The 24,918-nt window shown below is 41.5% G+C and overlaps 1 protein-coding gene across 6 annotated transcripts; it reads right to left on the bottom strand.

Moving 5' to 3' along the window:
• Positions 1–4,237: 4,237 nt before the first annotated feature.
• Positions 4,238–15,705, bottom strand: TCP11L2 (t-complex 11 like 2). 6 transcript variants are annotated; one of them, XM_062602727.1, is made up of 11 exons: positions 15,575–15,704; positions 13,744–13,880; positions 13,469–13,638; positions 12,169–12,304; positions 11,096–11,216; positions 9,989–10,209; positions 8,997–9,133; positions 7,767–7,954; positions 6,210–6,391; positions 5,298–5,470; positions 4,238–4,749 (listed from the first exon to the last, which is right to left on the bottom strand). In XM_062602727.1, the coding sequence occupies exons 3-11, from the start codon at positions 13,602–13,604 to the stop codon at positions 4,493–4,495; spliced, it is 1,551 nt and encodes a 516-aa protein (XP_062458711.1). In that variant the 5' UTR covers positions 13,605–13,638; positions 13,744–13,880; positions 15,575–15,704; the 3' UTR covers positions 4,238–4,492. The 6 variants fall into 6 exon arrangements, with proteins under 6 accessions (XP_062458711.1, XP_062458712.1, XP_062458710.1 ...); XM_062602728.1 differs by having other exon boundaries at positions 13,469–13,656; positions 13,744–13,891; positions 15,575–15,649; XM_062602726.1 differs by having other exon boundaries at positions 13,744–13,891; positions 15,575–15,649.
• Positions 15,706–24,918: the final 9,213 nt, after the last annotated feature.

Below are 24,918 nucleotides of genomic sequence, written 5' to 3'. Positions count from 1 at the left end.
GTGCTCAAAGAGTAACTGTTTCAGTCCAGTGACCTGTAGCCTCCTCCATTAGTATATAATCAGAAATCATGATTACTTCCACAATAGAAAACAGTAATAAACAAACAATGATGTTCAGAGGATTAAGAGTTTATTATTACCTTTCTAAACCAAGGACCTCAAACCATTCTGTGATTCTAGGAGATTAAGAGATTTTACAGGAAGAACAGAATGCTTACCCATGCCTTTATTGCCACTCACTATGGGGATCTGTCATTGCCCTCTACCCCAGTATCGTCCAGTCTGAAGCCTCCCATCTATTTTATCATTCCCAAGAGTGGAGCTGTGATACAGTACACGTTACCTTACGTGTACACGTTACTTATGTGTACTATGACCTCTCACATACTCTCACTCCCCTCTTTTGGCTGCTGTTGTACAGCAGGTTTTTTTCTTTCTCCTTGTTAACTGTGTTACCCCAGCCGTGCTACCATTACTGACGGGAGGCTCAGCCTTGGCCAGTAGCAGGTCTGTTTTGAAGCCATTGGCTTTATTGGACATGGGGCAAAGCTTCCAGCAGCTCACAGAAGCTGCCCCTGTAGGCACCCTGCTGTCAAAACCATGCCCTGCAAACCAAATACAACCTTCTTCCAAGGAATCTGAGTTAAGCACACAACTGTTTTGAATGTTATTTGTGTAGCCCAGTTTAAATCAGAGCTCTAGACTCCACCTACAACTGAGAAATTTGAATCACGATGTGTTATTAGTGCAGTCATTTATCTTCAGCATTTAATAATCCATTACATCTCAGAAAGTTGGCATAAATGACTTCTCACCACCAGTCATATCACAAAGAATTTAATGCATACAAACCCTCAAATATTCATTTCATCAGGGAAAGCTGCTACAGAATTACATCTTGCTTCACAAGGACAACTTCAGAGTAAAGGCAAGTGCATTTCAGCCACGGCAGTGTCAACAGCATGCAACACATGACATTAAATTGATGCAGTGCCTAAGCTTCAAACATTAAATAAAAATTAAGGTACATTAAACAATCAGTTGAAACATAGGCCATGCTATAAAATGCCCCTTGCTAGTTAACCACCAAAAACCCCAACAAACCCTCATTTGAGTATTTACTGGTAAAACCTAGTATGAGAGTTTCCCCAGAACATTGAAGATCTATAGTTGTATTTAATAATAGAATGCATATAAAATATTATAAAAAAATCATAATCCTGTTATAAATCATCTTCAAACACTGATAAGATCCTCTTTTGGCTGAAGCTTAAAATAGTTTATGTCTTTTCAAAGATGCAGCAATTCACTAGGATTTAACTTCCCATAATTGCCTTTGAAATGCATTCTTCTCTTGATGATTTTGAATTGCATATCAAAATTTCATATTCATCTAAGCAAGCCTGTTCTACCTAGTGGCACAATTCCTATATTCTAGGAGTTTCTTTCTCACTGGTTTTTCAGGCTTCAGGAAACAGTTCCCTTTAAAATACGCATTCGTCTTTATTTTGTGCAATGTTTTTTACAAGGGATAGAGCAGAAGTGCACTACAGAAATTTCTTTTCTAAAAAGGCATTTTGGAGAAAGTTTCTTATGTACATGTGACCAAAATTCTTGAACAGTGAGGAACAACTGACCAGAAGTCATTTCCCTTACCAAAAAGAGTACACAATTCTCTAGAAACGGACTACAAAACCACAGTGCTAATAATGCCCAGGTTTTTTAGACCTTTATGGTAAGACACAGTAATGTACATACACGATTTCTGGGACACATTAAGCTTTTATGGGTTATCTTGTCTCTTCATAAAAAATAGATTGTAATATAAAATATTAGAACAAGCTATATAACTTGTACCATATGGAGTTTATATATGACATTTTAAAAAGGACTATTATGTAGTAATATATTAAAAGATTATTTTCAAGTAAATTAAGATTCAATTTCATAGATAACATATCTATAATACGTATTCCAGCAGTATCTATTCCCAGTAATCTGAAATATGCAAAATAAAGCTGTGTAAACTTACAGTTTATTTCCACATTTCTCAATTTCAAGCCTGTTCATTTTCTGTATGCAAGATTCCTGATGCCTTAAATGGGAACTAAATACTGGGGACTATTACAAAGAACTTTAAAGAAAACCGCAGTATTTCTCACAAAATGAGTGAAAGTGAACTCAATCACATTTTCAGAATGACTAATCACTTGGGTTCTTGCTTTCAGACCCCAGGATATCCTTTGAAAAGCTTACGCCCTCATCCAACAGAATATAAAAGGGGGAAGTTGCTCTGTGGTACTCTCTAAGGTCACTTTCAAGTGCTTTTAGGAATAAAGGTCAGAAAGACCTAACTTAAAAATACTTAATACCCATTAAGATCAAAGATTAGTACATACACATATTAAAGGTTAGATTTAAGAGCTGTATGACCACCACTGGATAAACAAAATGCTTATAAACATTATATACAGAAAGTAACTCCACCCCCCTCCCATCAACATGATGTTTCTTAGGTGCTTATCATTAATCTCAATTACAGTTGAGAAGTTGTGAATGATTCCTACTTCAAATGGTGCATGCTTCTTCTGTAACTGCTATACTTCATACAGCTTACAACACTGGCATTCCCTAATATTAACAGAGGCCAAGTTCTCATTCCAGTAGTTGCAGGAGTACCAGAACTTGGCCTAGTACGAATCTGGTTTTGGTTACAAAAGCAGTTCTTATATTAAAGTCTTTTCAGAAAGTTGAGTGTTGTATTAGGTGTTGCTCTACAAAAATACAATGTAAGCACTGTACATTTTACCTACAATTGTTTTCTCATTTCATAATTGCATTGCTATATATAAATATATTTAAGTTGAAAAAATAACATTGTTTTAATGGTGGCAAAAAAAAAAACAAGTACTGTGCCAGCCTCATGCAGCAAACTCCTTGACTATATTTGTGTCCTCCTGCCTACAGGTCCATGGCAACTGCCTGCAACGCTTGTCAAGCCTTGCTATGAGCTGGACAGATGAGCAGAGGAACCCGATGCCTCAGCTACAGGAGCTGACCATGAATACCCCAAGCAGAATGAGACAGAGGAAGAGAAAAATGAATGATTGCAAAACATCACTTGGGGGCAACTGAAAAGTAACAACTTGAATATGTGTGCTTGTAAATTAGAAATTATTAGAAGCTGTGATTTTGTGTATAAAACCACTTGTATTTACTAGCCACTTGCTAATAAGAAACTACACCTTATATTGTATGGATTTGTCACTTGTAAAAAAGATGTTAGAGCATGCAAATTTGCAGCAGCTGTTAGAAAATGCTAAGGCAAAAGCTAGAAAGATTCTAATACAATGGTAGTGTTATAAAGCAGGTAATGGAACAAATTAAGAGGGTGGGAGAACTCCACTGGTAAGAAATTTCTTTGGCTAGTCCCTCGCTGCCATCAGCATCTTCAACATGCTGCTGCACTCTGTTAATAGTTACTCTGCTAATGTAAATCTGTGTGTGCCTTACCATAGTAGCAACTTGTTACGGGATGAAGCAGGTGAAACTCTGCATTGACAAGGTGCAAGGACTGAGACTGACCAAATGCCTGCTACAACAGTCAAGGGCAAGACTGGGTTGGCCTCTGTGTTTGCCACCAAGAAAAACCTGTAGCTCCACTGTTGGCTGCAACCCAGCAGGTGTGGAGCAGTGGGGACACATGCCATGCCAGACCTTGATGTGAAAGATGGCCTCCCCTGTTATTAGAGAGCCATACAGCAGAAAAAAGGGCAGGCCCAGCAGCCTGTAGTTGGTAGATGTTGGAGATACAAACTAGCCCAAATCCCCTGCTCACATAGGGTCATCCAAAAGATAGATAAAACTAAAAGGGGGAGATGTGGACACAGTGTTCTCACAGGAGAATGGATATTTGGTACATGAACTCTGAATAATCCCAAAAGATACAGCGAGGCCCGAGGAAGCTTAAGCAAGCAAGATAAGAAGAAGCAGGAATTCACTGAGTTATGAGAACTGTGGACTGTTGGCAAGCTTTTGAGGTCAGGTTCTCACACCTGTGCTTAACAAATTATATGTTAGTCCCTAAGGGTCTTCAAGATATGTATCCAATCATAATATGCCAAATCACTGTGTTTGTAAGAAAAAGTATATAAGGAGTTAAGGCTTTGCAACAAATGGCTTTTTTCTGATCACACTGATCTCTGACTGAGTCCATGTATTTTCTGCAGCACCAGTCCCTTCCCAATGCAAATCATAAATGCTTGCCATGAGAACTAATAGTTCACAAGTGACAAAATGCATCAAACGAATTTATTCTATTAAAATATGTATGTCCTTGAACTTAAATGTCTTTCCAGTGAATTTCAGAAGCTATCTGTATACATTTTACAAGATCTCTCTCACTGCTATTCACTGGAGTGGACTATTCTTAGTAGGGAAGACAGATCACTTTGGAAGATAAAAAAAGGGGTAAAGAAATAGGTGAAAATTTTTAACTGGTAGCTGTTGCTGTTCCTGTTTCTGCTTCTGCTTTTCCCATAGGTGTCTCACGAAAAAGTAGTTTTCTAAGTATGTTTGCGTAGAAGGGTCCATACACTTGTTTATTAAAGTTTACAATGCTTGCATACTGAGATCCAACAAGCTCCATTTCTGTCTGAATCACGGAAAGGCCTCCTGGCATGGTAGGCATAGACTTCTGAAAACTGGGAAGAGCAAGCAAGCTTCTCAGGAAGAACTGGATCCGTTTGTCTGAAATAAAATATAAAGTACACTCAGAACAAGAGAGCCCAAGCTGAAGCCATAGTCACTTTGTAAGCACCCTATACATCAGCACAGCACAAAATCCAGCAGCATGGGTAACAACTCTTTCCCAAGCCTGTGTTGTAGTGGGAAACAATACTGAAAGCTTCTTGAAGTTGGCTCCTGCAAGCTGGATGCAGCATAAACCTGCTGCAAACAAGTTACATTACCTAAGTAGACTCAAATTACAAAAAACACTAAGTTTAAACCCAGAACTGACAGAAGGAAGAGTGAATAGTACTCATTTTTCTCAGTTCTCCACCAAAATATGAGCATGTCAAGGCTTGTTTCTTCAGGCACTTTTTAAAGTATTTCTAGCTGTGAATAGCCATGCTCTACAGCACACTAAGAACACCCTCTTTATGTAAAGATTTCATTACTCTTAGTTGCCCCAGTAAAAAGTGTTTTTAAAAATAATTACACATCTGATTAAGCTTGCTGGGAGTAAGTTGATATACGACATAACACATACAACAATTATACATAATCTTACTAACCAATCAAGGAACAGACAGGATTATTCTCCTCTACAATATGAGCAATTTGACCCATTAAATTACTCTGCATTTCTTCATCAAGAGTGGGAAGACCTTTTTCAGTTAGAGACCTGTTCACTTTACTGCAAATTTGGACACCTATAGCATCCAGAGCCTCCTTCAAATCAAAAGTTCTGGAAGAAAGAAAGAGAAAAGCATTAACTTCAGCAGTTTCTAGAGCATAGGTTGTAAAGTGACCTTACTTGTCTTTTTCCCCTTTTATTTTAAACCCACCATCTGCAATAAAAGAATTTAGGAAAGTTCTCTTTTGCAGATTTACAAGGATCTACAGGTATAGCACAAATCTTCATGTAGAAGATAAAATAAGTACCTAACATGAAAAATAATTTCAAGTGTACAGCAGTGACACCACTTCATTTTTCCATTACGCTAAGGTGTTTTCCTGGGCCACATGCATAGTATTTTGTAAGAAAAAGCAGAGTGGAAAAACTATTTTAAGACACTCCTTGAGATCACATCACTTACTTGCAGGCAGCAGAAATAAGCAGCCAAATAGTTTTAACTACAACTAGTTTGAAGCAACTGGCAAGACAATTCAGTGAATGTATTGCCAGAGCCTCTTCAGTATTAGGAGCATATGAATGAACTTTAGTACTAGACCCCAAAGTTCTGTATACTAACATCAAGATTAAGATTTCATTAAAATATACCTTTGAAAGTATGTGCCTAACAGAGTGGACTTACATTTTCAAGGGAATACAGATACAGGTTATTAAAATCTTATATTTTCCTATTATTAACAAGCACTGGCTATGACATTTGAGTTGTTTCCAAGGGTTTTCAGATCCACCTAGTATTTCCTGTTTAATATAAATAAATGAATATGAAGAGTGATAAAAAATAAGACCTTACTTCTTGTTCATGCCTTCAAGAAGAGGAAGAGAGATCCTTTTCAGCTGCTCAGCAAAATCAGGCACATCTACAATTGCTGCACCCACCATATTGTTTGTTATAAGACAAACACAAGCTATGATCTGTAATTGTTTGAGCTTTTCTCTCAACTCCTGAAGACGAGCTTCGTCTGTTATTAGAGTCTGGAATTGAAACAATAATACTAATTTAGGAATACAGAGGGAGAGAAGCAGGAAAAAGGACAGATACAGGATATAGTCATGAAGCACTGACATTTTTTAAACACAAATACACAATGTCAGAAGAGACAGCAGCTGAAATACTCTGAATATGTAATATTGCACAAAGTAACATTATGTATGAGTACCAGAAGTAAGCCTATGGCAGGAAGAAAGGTAATGTCTTCAGTGCAGAGCAAACCAAGGACATTGCATGTTATTCCTCATCACTGCTAATGGAAATTTGCAACCAACAATTCAACAAAGCAAAATGCTCAGGGGATCCAGAGGACATTGCAGTGATCAAGGTTACAGACAACAGTCTTCTGGATTCAGCTGTTCTTTGAAAAATGGCAATCTGGAACTGACAGACAGTGATGAACAACTGTGCATGACAACCACAAGCTCAATCACCAGAGCAAGTTCTGCAAGTGATTCATAACCTGTTACAGGCAAACACGCAGTTGATCATACCAAGACTGTAATTCCCACAGTAAAATGTAGCTGGAGTGATTTTTTTAGGTTAGAAAGAGTTCAATCCTAACCAGATCCCTTCACTGTGAAGCGCAGGGGCATTAACACTCAGTAGTAGTAGTTTCATAGTATGGCAAACTACATTCACCAGAGGATACCTGTGTGTAGCTATTATTCAAAGCTTTTCAAATTAAGGTAGAAACAAGATGGTTTCCCTTGTGTCCACTGACTGAGAACACTAAAAGCCTCCCCATATATTCAGCAAGTTCTCTAAAAGGCTACCCTAAGTATAGCTAAGGAGCTCATTGCAGATGCTAATTTTAGCTCTGACTGATGGACAATTTCAAATTGGCTTTATGGAAAGTTGCAGAGGTCAGTGATCAGGAGCTGGTAGGAAAAACTGAACACTGATTCTCAAAACAATAGTTTATATACACTGCAAAAGGATGAGTATCTGCTTTACAGGGCTTCAAGTTTTCATTGATTCTGTTCTAAAGCAAGAGCAATCCCACTAATTCCTGCTGCTCTTAGGAAAACAGAATGCTATGATCAGTTCCCTTGAAGGTACACAAAGCCAGGAGCTGGCAGTACCAGGCCCAGCCTGTGACCCTGGCCAAGACTGCTCACAGGATGGAGCTGGTGAGCTATGATGGGATAGAATCAAGACAAGGTTTACATTGTTGTTTTCTAGTTGCTGCACATCTTGTATTTCAGACACTACACTAGCACATACTCTGAATTTACTACTCGGAAATGTAAGAAGTGTAAGAGAATACTTCACTTAGTTATCAACAGAAGGATTACTATACTACACAAATATTTTCATATAGCTAGAAATCTGAAGACACTGAAATACACTTCCTACCTCTGGAATTGTTTTGTGATAATTCCACTGTAACAGTTTCAAGTAGCCATTGTTTAGCACCAGTGTAGGACTAATGGTTCGTTTAGAACTACTATCAGCACCAGGGGATGATGAAGATTCATCAGAAGTAGATGACAATTCATCTTGTATAGATTCCTTTATCCATTCTGTTGTGAGGTCCAGGGCACCTAAGCATTGCAAATCAATACAGATTTACTGCATGTTCTCATCAAAATAAGCACTACCTTGAGGAAAAGAGTTGTACTCATAAACAAGAGTATGACTTCTGAAGACTCAAACATAGTGGACAGCTGAGTTTTAACATGTAAATTCTTCCCTTCATTTTTTTTTTCCCCACATATCTTCCACTGGTCACCTTAATATCCCAGCTAGCTTGTATTAACCCAGCAACAAATTGTTAAGACTTCAGCCAAGATCTTGGCGTAAAAGCAGCCTCAGAATTCCCAGAGCATTTTCTTATTTTCTTTTTTCAGGAAGGCAAGTTACTAGGTTGGGGTACAGGACTGGAAAATAGAGGGGAGAAAGAACTCCAATAGCTTTTCATTTGTTGTTAACACAGTTTTTCCTCAGGCTGCATATATAAATACTGCAAGCTGCATCAGTGGCTTGGGGTTCCTATTTCAGAAGCCCCTTCTCCAGATGTTAGTAAGCTTACTTTGTCTTCTTGAAAAATGTTTCCTGAACCCTGTTTAGCCACATTACGCAAAACCTGTAATAATGGATAAAGTTGATTTTGCATCAGCTAAGGTATTCCCTCAGAGCTTGCCTTTTGTTTATTAAAAATAGGATCCTGTCCCAACTTTCATGCATACTAACTAGTTTTATAGGTTTACTTCAAACTAACAATAGACTAGCTGCACACAAAAGAGATAAAGTCTCATCTTTCAGTATACAGGGCTTCTGTCTCCAGACAGGAAGAGCTACAGTTTGTTTTTCAGATACAAACCAATACGGCAAATACAAATTCATCTGAAAGCACCCCAGATTACAGATGAACATCCTTTACAGCAAGTTAAGCAATTGCCCATTGGTAGCTTGCTTATCAAAGAACTTTTGCAACAGCTAGATCCAGACAAGAAACTGAAGTTTTCCTCCAAATTAACTGCAATTGATAGATTTTATAGCATGTCTTTAAATAGGTGTGTATTTAGTTTTTTGGTTTTTTTTTTTTTTCAGGAAGTTTTGATTTAAAGATAGCAGGATACCTACTTGGTGTTTCTTCAAGAATTTCCTGGAATTTTGTTCTTTCGTAGTCCACCAAATTACGCTGAAGGTATGGTCTAAGGTTTTGAATTGCGTAATTTGCCATATCCATTTTCATCAGGTCCAAAACACGGAATATTTGTCTGAAAGGAGAAAATTTAAAATTTTACAATTAGTCTATTGATTTTAACCATCACGTATGAGATACATCTACATTAGTACTTTAACTTCAATTCTGGTAGAAGTAAACTGCATCAGTATTTCAGTGTAAGAGAGACGTTATATAGCTTCCAGGATACCTGAAGGAGTATTGTGTGTAAGGTTTGGTGTCACAGATACCAAGACCAATACGCAGCACCTGTAAGTTGGTACATTTCAGCCTAAATGAACGTACGTTAACTTTTTATTTAAATTTGTACAAAGAGAAACAATCCCAGTAGCTTGGATCCCTGCATATGATCTAAGTTGCAATAAACAGTAGAACAGCTCCATCTACTCTTAGTGTTTTCATGTACCTAAGAAAGAGTAAACTAGTTTCTGCCAGTTATGCTTTACTCAAGTTCAAATAATTATATCTTTACTAGAGGTATTTAAAATGTAAAGTTTGGCCTCCTACATGCACTAAATAGTTCAAGATGGAACTGTACAAATGTGCTGCGTAAGCTTTGTAAGGATGAACAAGACTGAAAAAGCAGTCTCTGAAAGAGATTACTGCAAGAGTGTTTTTTTGTTGTTCAGTGGCTTAGTCAGAGCTGGTACTGCTTGATCTAGGCATTCTATCCATTTTATTACAATGTAAGACAATATTCTTATCAGCATGTCATAGCTTCTCCCCTTTAATACTTCTGTATAAGTTTTCCTATAGTTTGAGAGCAGTTGTTATATAAACTGACACAATTTAAGACATAATTTTTAAGACTATACCCCCTCTTCCACTGCCCAGTACTCTTTCAGAAGAGATTTTCATCTGAAAACCCCCAAGACACCCGAATACCAACCTCAGTAATTCTATGATATTGTCAGTTGCTTTTAACTGTTTTATATCATTGTCTCTTATTGGAGCACACAACTTTCCCATAGTGTTGATAACATAATTAGCTAGCCCATGAATATCAACAGCATTATGTTCTGCTTGCTGCCGTATAAGATCCGTATCTAGAACTTCACAAATCTGATTTTGAATCCTGTTTGCTCCAGGAGTCAGGAAGGAAAGAAGAATCTGAAGTAGGGGGGAAATAAAAAAGCATATTAATAAAAACCAAACCAGTTTGTAAACATGCTGAAATAAGATCTTAATGGCAAGTGTATTTAACTGACTATAACAAGACACATTAAGACTGAACATTAAGGTAGCAGGAAAGAAGTACTGTTAAAATTATCTCTGCAGAGTTCTGCAAAAAAGCTCAAAGCTCTAGTAAAACAGAAAGCATGTCTGGATACTGCCCTATAAAACAAACATTTCCTAACTCAAACTTCTGAAAGACTTAGTATCATGCTGGGATTGAAGGTGTGCATGCTTCCGTGTATGATCACAGAATCAACAAGATTGGAAAAGATCTTTATAATCATCAAGTCAAACCATTCCCCTAGAACTGCTAAGTCCACCACTAAACCATGTCACTAAAGGCTGCATCTACACAGCTTCTGAACGCTTCCAGGGATGGTGATTCCACCACTTCCCTGGGAAGCCTGTTTCAACACCTGACTACCCTTTCAGTGGAGAGATTTTTCTTAATATCCAATCTAAAGGGCCAGAAAAGTTGCTGAGAGTGGGTCTTGGGAGTGTGAAATGCCCAGGGAGGTGGGTAAACAAAGTCTACATGAGCAGGTACAGTCACATTTATACTCCTGTTCATACCATAAGCTCACAGTACATGCTGGAAAGAAACTAGGAGAAATTTAAAGCTTTGAGAGAAGAGCTGACTTGCAACTTATCATAATATATATAAATATACTATAATTACACCTATTTGCAGTTCTGTTTTTATCTTTAAAGAACAAACATAAAGGTGTTAACTGAGTTAGCAGACTCTTCAGTGAAGTCAGAGCCTTTCAGACATAAGCTGACAAAGCAATACTGGGGCTCAGGAGAGGAAGAACATTACCTCCTTGATTTCCTCAAAGAGCTTGATAGCATGTTCATATTCTGGAGGATCTTCATTCAGTTCCGATTCCAAGTGATCCCAAAAAGCCTTGTGTACAATCTGTTTCACTGTGCCTGCAAAACTGTGTAATAATTCAATTAGATACAGAAATGACTCCCATCTATTTTTCATCATTGGTAGAAGTGATTTAGATTAGTCTGATCACAATCACTGGGGTGAGGGAAAATGCCCCTCACCAGCTACTGTGCCCTGCAATCATCTTTCTTGGGCTGTGGGTCATCAGGTCCCAAAACACCATCTAGACTGACAAGTCTTCTATAAAATACAGGTGTCTGTACAAAGTGGTGCTGGCAATTCAGATGTGGGTAAAGTAGTATTAACTGCCCTTTTTCCTTACTGGATCTGTACTCGTTGTTCTAACCTTGTATGTTATGTACTATGCTTTCTCAAAAACTACTCTGTCATATAACCAATTATCAGTTAAGGGACTTATGCAATTAAAAATACCCCCTTTTTTTTATGTAAGTTTTCTCAAAGCAAAGACCAGGGTTATTTTTAAGTTGCTCTTGCTCACAGACATGTCTATTTAGCTACCTACATAAGGGAAGTTATGTCTTGCTTCCTCTGGTTCTCCAGGTATTTCTGCATGGCTTCTGGGGCTAATGTTAGAGCTATGTTCATGATGAGCTTTACCTTCTTAATACTACCACACCAATGAACTATTACATACAAAGCCACCATTTCACCTTTTCCACAGGGCTTGGTACTGCACAGAACAAACCAATACTCATCTTCACTATGCGCATTCGTATTACATTAACCCTTTATCTTCTGTGACATTTAAAACAGAGCAACATGCCAAGACAGTCTATCAATTCAGCTGGACTGCACCACTTGTTCCAAGCAAGATCATGCTGACAGTGACTCCTGGAGGTGCAGGATAAAAAATGGTTTTGGTTTGGATTTTGTTGATAGTTTTTTGTTTTGATTGGGTTATTTTTGGGGTGGGGTGGTATTTTATTTTACTCTCTTCCCAACCCCAGTGCTGCTTTTCACAAAATCCAGGCTCTTACCTGTTCTGTGGCAAGTCTTCATGTTTTAGGCAAAAATTTGCATTTACAGCAATTTCATGAGCTAGGGTCAAGTTTGTCAAATTTCGTGCAGCTGCCATCAGTTCATCAAATGTAATCATCTTAGGGGGACTTGCTGCTGGAACAAACAAGATCCATTCAAGCCAAATATCTATAATTCATAAGTGCAATTGAAAAATATTAAAATTTAGAAGCTTTGCTGCTTGCTACCTGGACTCTAGAAAAAACAACCTAGGATTACTGGGTCTTTATATCTTCTTAAAACACTAACTCAGGAAACTCCCAGCTTATCAGGGGTGTGTGTGTGGGCAATACCACATAAGCCTCATAACATTTTGAAGAGCAATTTCATATTTTTGCATCTTAAGCAAGATATTTTTTTTCCTTTAAAACAGGATCTTGCATTCCACAGATTTGCTATTAACTTTTCTGTAAAATCCACCAGACCAAAAACCTGGGCAATAACAGATACCAGATGTCCATTATAATTCTGAGCATATAATGGCTATATTGTGGTTTTATTGCCTATAGAGAAGATTCTGAAGTTACAGACTTGAGAACACCCCCACTTATGTTCCATAGCAGATGCTCTGTAAATTACACTTTTTTTTTTTACAAATAGGCATTAATATCATAACAGAAACTCTACATTAGAAAGCAAGAGTAATTCCAGAAGTTTCTAAACCCCCAAATTCTGCCCTTTAATTTAGTATTTGGAATTAACCCTTTGAAGACAGGTAATAAAGACAGACAGATAGCCAGCTGCCAATTACAGCTCCACTAACAAGCAATTACTCAAAATACATTCCTTGTGCAAATGTGTGTTTTCTGTTTGATCCTAATATTTATGAAAGAAATAAAAAAGGGGAATTTGAGATTAACTTATATTATAAGATCAAGTTACATGAAATCTGTAAGCTACAGATTTAATTTTTAAATGTATAGAGCAAACAGAAGAAAGTCACCCTTTGCACAAAGCTGTATCTGGTTGAGTGGGAGACCACTACCCACATCAAGATTAGGATGTCCACAGTGGCACACTTTTCTTACGCTTTCTGAAGGGAAGGAGTGCACAGGGAGACCCCCATGGATACAGCTGCTGGTGGTGCTCCAGACACAAGTAGATGCACTGTTTCACAGCAGAGAGAAAGCCATGCCTTTCTCATAATACTCTTAAACAGATATTCAGAATCCCAGGTTCTACCCAGAATAGCAAAGAGAAATGAAATAAGTTAGCCTCATCCGCCTATGCACAATGAAGGTAAGGCTGAAATAGGCTTACACGCTGGAGAACTGGGTTTGCTTGAAGAATCGCTGTTAAAGCTCTGCCTTGAATATTCAGAGTCGCTAGAAGTAGCTGTGCTTTCCGAGAGGCGTGAAGACTCTGAATCACTGTTATGGTCATCACTGAGAGGCATTCTGATTCACTTTAGGTGCTACAGTACACAAGACCTGGAAAAACAAAATACACTTGCAATAAAACCAATGCTTACTATTGTTTATTTCTCAGAAGTCAGATATTGATCATTACTTTGCCAATAAAGAACAAGTAGCTACCTTTCTTAAAAAGGTGCTGCAGAAATGATCTGGCTTGACATGCAGAAGCACACAGTTATTAACAAACTACACCAGTTTTCCAAGCAATCTTTGGACCCTCTGCTGTTTCATACCCTCATGGTTATGTTAGAGATAGTCTGTAAATTCACTGTATTAAAAAAAATAATACAAGATTACCCACCATAACCCTAGAAGTTGCCTGTTGTCAGAACTTCAGAAATTCTCAACATCCATAAAGGCAACTCCTGGTGTTACCATCCCCCACCTGACTTCACCAGCAAGTGAAGTTTGGCAGTTAGCTTCCTTCCACAAACTGTACTGAGTGGAACAATTGTGAAGCAAACAGAAGTTGCTGGGCAGAATAGGCAAATAATTCAGAATACTACATTCTGACATGGCGTAGCTGAAAGCCTGGCCTCCTCCTTTAAGTGGGTTTTTGCTCAGAATCAGATCAACAATGGCATAGACCCCAGAAATAATGGTATGGTGAGGGTGGATGGGTTTTGTGATTTAAATCAAATGGTAACTGGGCCTCTTAATATTACATTCAGCATAACACTGAGAAACGTCATGCTTCATAGTGCTTTGCCTACATAAAGAAATTGCCTCCCAGGCAGATAAACTGCAACTGCAGAGCATTTAGACAGCTGCATAGTACGATAGAGATGATTAATGGTTGTATGACAGGAAGTAAAAAATATGCTCCTAATCATATTAAAATGAGGAACTGGAAGTCAGCCACAATTACTACCAAAGGAATTTGGCCCAGATACCAAAAGTAGCTGTCCATCTTTGATTACAGCCACAAAGCATTCTGTAGTAGATTTTATGCAGAGACACAGCCAACAATACCCTCCACCAGCAAATTTAAGTACTATAACTTCATCTATGATTGAATTGCACCAGCTTCAGCAGGCAAGGAATACCACACTTCACAACTGTTGAACTTGGAAAAACCACTTTTGGAAGCAAAAGGATGATCTTTGTGTGTATTTATGTGAATCAGCATATCACAGGGCCAAGAGACAGACAAAAGGGAGTAAAAAATGAAGATTTCTTTACACTGGCACCTAGTTACAGCTTGGAGCATTTGAGTGTTTGGGTACCAGCTCATCCTGAGTAGGCCTTTATAACCTGATGAGGTATTACACTGATGAGTACTACTCTGTTAATTGCAATGATTAACATTTGTTAGGTGTATGCTTACTCTTCCTCCTCTCCCAAGAGGAAAGATGCATTTGAGTGCCTTATTTATGTAATTACATTGGTTTTTTTTTTTGTGAAAAGAATCACAGCAGCAAGAATTGACAGTTTACCATCTTACTGAAGAAGCCAGTTTGATCGGGATAGAGGTCATAGGTTCAAGACTAGACTGTTGTTATCTTTAACATCATAACTTATTAAACCAGCAATTTCATAATGTCTAACAAGCAACTGAAAACAAGCAGATACTTAAAATAGTATTGACTAAAGACAGAGTTGCAAGAGAACCCATAAAACCAAAAGGGTGAGAATTTTTTTTTACTTGAAGATTATATTTAAGTTACAATCAGAAATTAATCACTAGTTAATGTTACACAAAAGACTAAAACTACTTTTTCGCTTAAGACATGCACTGCAGACATCAAGGCTAGTGCCAGCCAGAAACTAGTTGTGACACATAACCTACCTGTAGGTCCTTGACATGGAACTGCTCACTTAAACACTTTAACTCTACAGAGTCAGCAAAGCCTATACTGCCCTCCTGCTATTGTTTCTGGATAAGCAGCAGAACACTGTATTTCAAAGTGTTAGTCATGTATATGACTTTATTTATGCAAAAATAACTAACCTCCAAAAGGTTAATGTTGCCTGTGGTCCATCGAAAGATTCAGTTAATGTTGTTAGCAGCGTACTGGCCCAAAAGGTCTTGCAAGTCACTTGCCTAGTATGAGCACTTCAAGATGTGTTACTGCTCCAGTCCAGGTGTTAAGAACATGGAAGAAGTTACATGACCATTAAAACCCCAAAATTCTCACACAATTTTCAAATCATCATTAAAAAAAAATTCTTAGCATAATAATCCTAATAAAAACTCCAATTTGTTAATACTCAAATTTGCAAGGTGCTTCTGACAGAAATACTCAACCAGTCATGGAGGAAAGTCAGTATTGCCATTTTCGGCCCCAGTCTTGATTCCCAAGAGGTCCAAAACATGACAGTAGAAATTAAAATATCATGAGGGTTCTGAGGCCCTGGCACAGGTTGCCCAGAGAAGTGGCAGCCCCATCCTTGTCAGTGTTCAAGTCCAGGTTGCATGGGGCTTTAAGCAACCTGGTCTCGTGGAAGGTGTCCCTGCCCATGGAAGGGTATTGGAACTAGATGATCATTAAGGTCCCTTCCAGCCCAATCCACTCTATGATGATTCCATTATGGTAAAATTCTATATACATTAAATCCTTACATATTAGTCCCAGTAAAGGATCTTTCAGCAACAAATACATGCATTTCAAAGAGGCCCATGACATATTTTGAAGTACTGAGACCATAGCTGTTCCTACAATACATACACACATACAGAGAGCAGAGCTGTCAGAGTGCTCTCGAAGACCCAATTTAAATAAGAGGTTTTAAATAACAAGTTTCAACAATGCAACCGGAGATGACACACTGAAAATACACTGAAAGCTTTGCCACAGTAAATGTATTACCGAGTAGGATGCTTCAAATGGAATGGTAAAGAAGAATAGGTACATTCTGCAGATTCAGAACATTATTGCTAAATTACAAGTTTAAAAGATAAACAAGGCAGTAAGCACAACAAAGTAAACACAGACAAATGTGCAAGCAGAATGTGGACATGTCATCTACAGTTTTTAAATATGTTACCCAACAGCTAAGAAACTCTGACAAGAGTACATTTATTGAGCATATCAAAGGGAAGTACAAACCAGAAAAAAAAAAAAAAAGCACTTCTAAGTAGTTACAACAAAAGACAACCAAGTCACTTGGTCCTTTTTCTATAGCCTAAACACTGGAAGAGCTGCTGTTCCACACAGCACAGAGCTTGTTGTAAATTATTACAAGCCAAGTTCACATGTAACTTTAGGTTTAATATAATTCCCAAGTAAAAATATTTCAGAAATCCTTCTGACCTTCCAACATCTCTTTGTAACTCCCCATATTGAACAGATAATCCCAACTTTTTTCAATTGTTCATTAGGTATTACATATTAGGTTGTTGTTTTAATACACAGTTTAATATCCTACCTATTCTATTAAAGGATCAGCCTGTGGTTACAACCTGCTTTACTCTTCCTGAATTGAAAATAAATGACATTTACTTTTATATTAGGTTGAATTCCTTCACAGTGGGCTTCAATACACTGTTTTCTCTCTTTCAATCAGTACGATTTCACAGGGTTTTAAGGAAAAACTCTAAATAGGAGACCAAGATAAAAATATCTTCAAAGTGTACAAACCCCAAGATTCTAGTTAACTAAGTTATCACGGTTTCTGCTGCGATTTAAACAGCTTGGATGAAATGAATACAACACTGTAGATGCCTAAAGGCATCTTGCTCTTATCAGGCTGGGTGATGCAGTAACTGTATCATAAAGTTATAACTGATAAAGATCACAAGATCAGATTAGGCTTAGAGAACACACACATTTTTTATACCCAAAAACTTCCTTTACAAGTTATTTTATGAAGCACCTTGGGGGAGTGAAAGACAGTCTGGATGGGTTTAACTTCAGGTAACATCGTCAAGAAAAGTTTTTGCACAGCCCTGCTTATTCAAGTAAATCACTCCATCCATGCACACTTTTAAAGTGCTCTGTCCAGTTTTACCACTTTAAGTGTCTTAACTTTGTTCACTCTACTAGGCTTACATCCTTACTATCTTCTAGCTGGCACCGACCGAATCTCCTTTGGGCTCGAGTTTCCCTATCACTGATTCCACCTCTGGCAGCACTCACGGCACCGGAGCAGAAAAGAGCCTTTGTTAAGAGTTAAGGAATTTGCTCATGCCTCCTTTTTCACAGCTCAGAGCCGTCATTTCTCACCTTCACCTTCCTAGTTCCGCAGCTCTCCACTTTACATACAGGCTTCTCTTGAAGAGGAGTTTAAGACTATGTAAAAGCGAGATGAGCAGTGTCCCCCACTGTCCGTGGCCACGGCAGCCACCCTCACCTCCCGCATTTAGGAGCAAGGCGCCCCAGCCCAGGGCCAGAAACACCGCTGAGGGAGGCTGAGGATGCCCAGCCCTGCCCGACCCCCAACCCTCGGCGGGGCAGCGGCACCGCCGCCGGCTCCTCCTCTTCCTCCATCTGTTTCTTTGCCTGTCTCCTCCCCCGGCCCCATGTTTTTAGCAGTTACCAGAGGCAGGACCTTGGCACTCACCGACCAAAACAAACAGCGTTTCCAAGGACAGGGCCGGGGGGAGGAAGGGCGAAGGACAAGACAGAAGGGAACCCTGTCTCCGCCAGCCCCGTGGAAAGCGAACCCGGCTGCCCGTCCCCAAGCGTCCTGGCCCCGCACGCCCCGGGAAGTGAGCGGGAGCCGGGCTGCAAGGGGAAAACCCCACCGCTGCGCCCGCCCCGGTAGCCAGCGGACATCAAGGGACGGAGACAGCCCAGGAGACGCAGGGCAAGGGTCACACTACAGACCCACAGCAGTGGCTGCTAAGCCCACTTGCTGCAGCGGGAGCCCCACTGGGGCTTCAGAGCCGAGCGCATCCCGCTCCTGCCAACACTCTGCACGGGCCAGCTCCGACCCCACAGCCTGTACGTGGACACCCAGACGTGTGCCGTGCCGGCACAAACGCGGCCCTGCCCTGCTCACCCCGGTCACTCACCGCGAGCCGGCGGCGGCAGCAGCTCACCCTCAGCGCGGCGCTCACCAGACGTTTAAACGCCACCCCCCTTCCCCCCCGAGTTATATACCCAGCACGGACTATTAGTGTCTTCCTTGGACGCGTCCATCTCCGCGGGTGACGTGGGGGGGACGTAATCTTTTCCGGCCTGCCAGCGCCAGTTGGTCCGACGATTTGGGTCAACTTGCTCCTATCCCCGCAGAAACAGTCCGTATGTCCTCATTCTACCCGGCTGCGAGCACTAAGGGGGGAGAATATATCAAGTGACGGGGGAGACGCTTCTGCAGATTCCCCCACCTTGAATGGGCCTTGCCGGGTGGGGGTGGGGGTGGGAAGGCCGGGGTGGTGTTTACGGAAGAGCCGCGGCGGTGTGGTTAGCTCCGCCCCACGCTGGGAAGGAGCAGAGTCTGCACCTTAGCCCCGCCCCACGCTGCCTCAGTGGGTGAGGCTACACGCCAGGGGGGCGGCATACTAGAGGTCCCGTTCTCAACACGGGAAGTGGGAGCACTTCGGGGTGCCTTTGCCCGTCCGTGTTAGCCCCGCTGCAGTGGAAGCTTCAAGTATGCCCCCACGAGCAACCCTGCCCTGCTTTCCTTAGTCTCTCGACGGGGAGGGGGTGAGGTACCCCCCTCCACACCCCGGCCAACTTGGCCCCCAGCTGCCACCCCCCCGCCATCTTAGTCTGAGGGCTGTGCCGAGTTTGGTCAGCAGCCTTGCTCATGGCTGTGGTGCTGGGAGGACTGCTGAGTGCCTACTGAGGAACGCGGCATGAGGCAGTACAGCACTGTTACTGGGAATGCATTACTTACTGTATTGACCTCATTGACCAGGCAGCTTCACGCACCCGCCGGGCCAGCAGTACCTATCAGGGTCATCACCTCTTCCTGTGCAGGAGCTATGTGCCACCATTGCCCCACCTACCAGGAACCGTGGAGGGGAAAACAGTGGCAGTCATCTCTTCAGGCAGGAGGTAACTAAATCAAGCTTTGTTTGTCATGAAGACACTGAGTTCCCCTTCCTACAGATAATCTTTTAACACACACAGTGAACTATATGGGATAGATGTTGTATTTGCATAGACCAAAGCCCACTGTCAGTCCTATTAACCTCTACTATAAAAGTGAGGTCCTAAAGCAGGCAAGGGAGTTTGGCTACACAAATGCAGTGCCCTGCTTGAGCAGGAGCCCTTGCTTCTGGCAGTGCAGAGCACCTGCCAGCCCTGGCACTCTTAGCCTGGCCTCCAGAGACATTAAATGGGATTAAGTCCAACAGCCTAATCCGATAGCTCCCAGAAAGAAGACGACGTTTTAAATAACTATGTTTGCGCTACTTTGCCCCAGTTTCTGCATGTCATGTGGCAGTGACAATCTGAGAGAAGCTCAAAAGAGCCTTGGAGAAGACTGATGGCACACAGATGGGCTGCTTTGTACAGGACTATTTCCACTTCAGATGACATTATTTAGTGTTATTTTTTTACATCCATTTTGTCTTAAATGCCATCTGAAAGATGGGGGGGGAAGCTGTATTCTGCTTTTTGCTGTGATGGCAGCTGGTGCCTTTTATTAATTAACCAGCTATATCATCTAAAACTGCATGAAGAGTACTTGCTGCAAACACCAGGGCCAGTGACTTAGGTGCGTTTTGTGTGTTGTTTGTGTGGACTGGCAGTTGAGGAAACCTGTGATGCTCAGTGGTCTAGCTTGCCCAGGGAGGGAAAGGGATGCCCCAGCCTCACCAAGTAAACTAGCTTCTAAATATTTGTATGAAAGATTAACTTTAAAGAAAAAAGTATCTCAGGGGTATCACCCTACATCATGGAGTAAGAGATGGGATTCCAGAAAGGAATGGCTTTAAAACAACTTTTTTTTTTTTTTTCCAGTTGTAGCAGTGCCCTTTTCCCACAGCACACTAGCTGTTTTGGAGCTCATTAAATACCTAGTTGGTCCTATCTATCTATCTGTCTGTCTGAGATGTGCATCTGTGTACATAGCTGAGGCACCAAAGACATTCTTCCAGATTCCAGTCCAAAGGCCAAGAATTAAGTTAGACACCAGAGTACTCAACACTTAACCTCCTTCTTGGTTTCAATTCCTTCCTGATCCAGAGGCACTGAATATATAGGCCATTATATGGATCTTGAAGTAGGTTACCTACTGTGGAGATTTTCTCCACAGACAAATTTCACTAATTTCTTGTTTGTGTCATCTGCAATGTCAGCCAGGAAAATGAAGTGTACAACCTTTAAATGTGTTCTGCTCAATTAAGAAGATCAATGTCCTTGTGTCTTATACAGGACATGCGGGTATGTGCTGGTTTGGGCTGGTATAGAGTTAATTTTCTTCATAGTAACTTGTATGGGATGATGTTCAGGATTTGTGCTGGGAACAGTGTTGATAACACAGGGATATTTTAGTTAGTGAGCAGTGCTTACAAAGATCAAGGCCTTTTCTGCTCCTGACACCTGCCCACCAGTGAGTAGGCTGGGGGTGCACAAGATGTTGTGAGGTGACACAGTGGGGACAGCTGGCTCCAACTGACCAAAGAGATATTCCATGCCATAGGAAGTCATGCTCAGCAATAAGGAAAGATGTTGTTGGGGAGTCGCAGCTTGGGGACTGGCATCAAGCAGGTTGGTGGTGAGCAATTGTTTTCTCCTTTGTAGCACTTGTCTTTTTTGGGGGGTTTATTTCTCTCTCCTTGTGTCATGGTTTAAATCTAGTCAGTAATTCAGAACCATGTAGTTGCTCTCTCACTCCCCCTCTTCCTCCCGTCCCCCGGCTCCCGGAGGGATGGGGAGGAGAATCTTGCTCCCACTGTAGGAGAGGATCTGGTTCGACACCATCTTAAAAATCTGAACATGCACAAGTCCATGGGACCTGATGAAATCCATCCGCGGGTCCTGAAGGAGCTGGCAAATGAAGTTGCGAAGCTGCTGGCCATCATATTTGAGAAATCATGGCAGTCAGGTGAAGTTCCCAACGACTGGAAAAAGGGAAATATAACCCCCATTTTCAAGAAGGGGAAAATGGATGACCCGGGGAACTACAGACCAGTCAGTCTCACCTCTGTGCCTGGCAAAATCTTGGAGCAGATTCTCCTGGAAGGCATGCTAAGGCACATGAAAATCAACAAGGTGCTTGGTGACAGCCAGCATGGCTTCACTAAGGGGAAACCTGCCTGACCAACCTGGTGGCCTTCTATGATGGGGCTACAGAACTGATGGACAGGGGTAGAGCAGTTGATGTCATCTACCTGGACTTGTGCAAAGCGTTCGACACTGTCCCACACGACATCCATGTCTCTAAACTGGAGCGACATCAATTTGATGGATGGACCACTCGGTGGATAAACAACTGGCTGGATGGCCACACACAAAGAGTTGTGGTCAATGGCTCAATGTCCAGCTGGAGACCAGTAACGAGTGGTGTCCCTCAGGGATCGGTGTTGGGACCAGTCTTGTTTAACATCTTCGTCGCTGACATGGACAGTGGGATTGAGTGCGCCCTCAGCAAGTTTGCCGATGACACCAAGCTGTGTGGTTCGGTTGATACGCTGGAGGGAAGGAATGCCATCCAGAGGGACCTTGACACACTTGTGAGGTGGGCTGATGGTTTAACCATGAGAAGTGCAAGGTCCTACACCTGGGTCAGAGCAATCCCAGGTACAGCTACAGGTTGGGCAGAGAAGAGATTCAGAGCAGCCCTGCAGAGAAGGACTTTGGGGTGCTGGTCGATGAGAAAATGAACATGGGCCGGCAGTGTGCACTTGCAGCCCAGAAAGGCAACCGTATCCTGGGCGGCATCAAAAGGAGCGTGACCAGCAGGCCGAAGGAGGTGATCCTGCCCCTCTACTCTGCTCTTGTGAGACCTCACCTGGAGTATTGTGTGCAGTTCTGGTGTCCTCAACATAAAAAGGACATGGAACTGTTGGAACAAGTCCAGAGAAGGGCCACGAGGATGATCAGGGGACTGGAGCACCTCCCATATGAAGACAGGCTGAGGAAGTTGGGGCTGTGCAGCCTGGAGAAGAGAAGGCTGCGTGGAGACCTCATAGCAGCCTTCCAGTATCTGAAGGGGGCCTATAGGGATGCTGGGGAGGGACTCTTCATTAGAGACTGTAGTGACAGGACAACGGGTAATGGGTTAAAACTTAAACAGGGGAAGTTTAGGTTGGATATAAGAAGGAAATTCTTTCCTGTTAGGGTGGTGAGGCACTGGAATGGGTTGCCCAGGGAGGTTGTGAATGCTCCATTCCTGGCAGTGTTCAAGGCCAGGTTGGACGAGGCCTTGGGTGATATGATTTAGTGTAAGGTGTCCCTGCCCATGGCAGGGGGGTTGGAACTAGATGATCTTAAGGTCCTTTCCAACCCTAACGATTCTATGATTCTGTGAGAATCGAAAGAATGTAAATCCCACAGGTTGAGATAAGAGCAGTCCGGTAACAGACCACTGCTGCTACCACCAATAATAATAATGATAAGGGAAATAACAAGGGGAGAGAATACAACCGCTTGCCACCTGCTGACCAATAATCACCCCAACCCGAGCAGTGATCTAGTCCTGGATAACTGCCCCCAGTTTATATAGTGGGCATGACTTGCTGTGGTATGGAATACTTCTTTGGTTAGTTTGGGTCAAGTGTCCTGTCTCTGCTTCCTCCTGGCTTCCCCTCCTCCCTGGCAGAGCATGAGACTCAGAAAGTCCTTGGTCAGACTAAACATTACTGAGCAACAACTAAAAGCATTGGTGTTATCAGCGCTGTTCCCAGGCTGAAAGTCAAAAACACAGCACTGCACCAGCTACTGAGACTGCTGAACCCAGGACTCCTTGTTATACTCCTTTTCATTAAAATGTCTTACTATTTTATTTCAATTATGAAACTACTTTTATTTCAATCCATGTGTTTTCTCACTTTTACCCTGCTGCTTCTTTTCCCTCATCCCACTGTGGAAAGCGAGTGAGCAGCTGTGTGGTGCTCCACTGCCGGCTAGGGTTAAACCACAGCAACGTACAAATCTGGAATTTTGACTAGTGTCTCAATTTGGCCTTAATTCTGCCTCACTATAGAAGCACTGTTAATGGAAGTGAAGAACTGGTTGTGCTCAGCCTTTGCAGGGTGTTAGTTCGTAACGTTTTCTTACTGTTACCAGTAGAATTTGCAAAGCCAATAAAGCCTACAATTAATCACTGCTTTATCCAGCAAACAGCTACAGCTACTGACTAGGTAAGATATGCAGCTGCATTTGGCCCTACAGGTCAGAAATGTCCCAGTATATGGCTAACTTATGGTTTGAGTGGGAGGAGAGGGAAAGGGCAAGGCATGTTACTGTTTACCCAGGGCTCATGACAACTAAGTTGAGAACTTAACTTGAAGTCACGAGATATTTTACCCTAATCCTAATAACTGAGCCAGTCAGACTGGCTTTAGTATTAACAGATGGATGTTAAGACTCTGGGTTGGCTGAGACCATCAGGCCCAGATTTGATAATAGGCTCAAGGGTAAGACAAAAAGTCCACAAGGCAGGTGTTAAGGATGCATTCTCAGCTTGCTCTTTTGTGGTTTCCTGTGTTCCAAGGAGAAATAAGTCTTGTGAGAGGCAAACAGGATTGCTGCTTCTCCACATTGAAGCATTTGGCTTCAAATTCACAGAGGCAAAGCAGAATATTGAAGTCTGAGAGAAACTGGTATATCAGTAAACTCCGCAACCTCACCAGTCTTCAATCTCTAGCTACTTCTGCACCTCAGAGAATCCCTAATGCATACTCCCCTCCGCACTAGTGCTCTGTCTTTCTGTACATAGGAAAGAAAGAGTTTGACACACTACACCAAGTACAATGAGAAATTGTTTGTAGAGCAATACTTTTGGTGTGGAATAGTTTGCTTTGGCTCCTTGGTGAGAACAAGCCTTAGCTAGTACATGGCTAGCATTTTCCTTGTCACTGCCAAGCTGGGGGAGAAATGGTAGAACAGTTGCCTACACTGCCTTACTATCTGAAAAAGATTTGCTTCCCTTCATGCTTAACATTGATGATCCTCTTTATTATCATCCCTGGTAACATCCATACGTCTCAGTTCTTATTGTAAGCTCTCCAAAATAAACAGCTTCAAAGGTGGGTCTCAGGGTACTGCTACAAATCCTGGCCTTTCTAGCCCCTTCTGAAGAGAAATCTGAGATCCCCTTTATCACATTTACAAAGTGTGAGACAGCTAAGGCTGTGGCTGGATGTTCACTGTGGAAACTGCTGTCCTAGCCTTCCCAGGGTGCTTCATTTACTGATGAAGATTTTTACTCCCATGGTATTGAGGTGGACAGAGTATT

Source organism: Pezoporus occidentalis, unplaced genomic scaffold (assembly GCF_034315485.1).
Source record: "Pezoporus occidentalis ecotype Australia unplaced genomic scaffold, CSIRO_AGI_Poc_V1 ctg78, whole genome shotgun sequence".
Lineage (NCBI taxonomy): Eukaryota > Metazoa > Chordata > Aves > Psittaciformes > Psittacidae > Pezoporus > Pezoporus occidentalis.
Note: the sequence above shows the minus strand (reverse complement) of the source record. Positions and strands in the feature narration are given on the sequence as shown.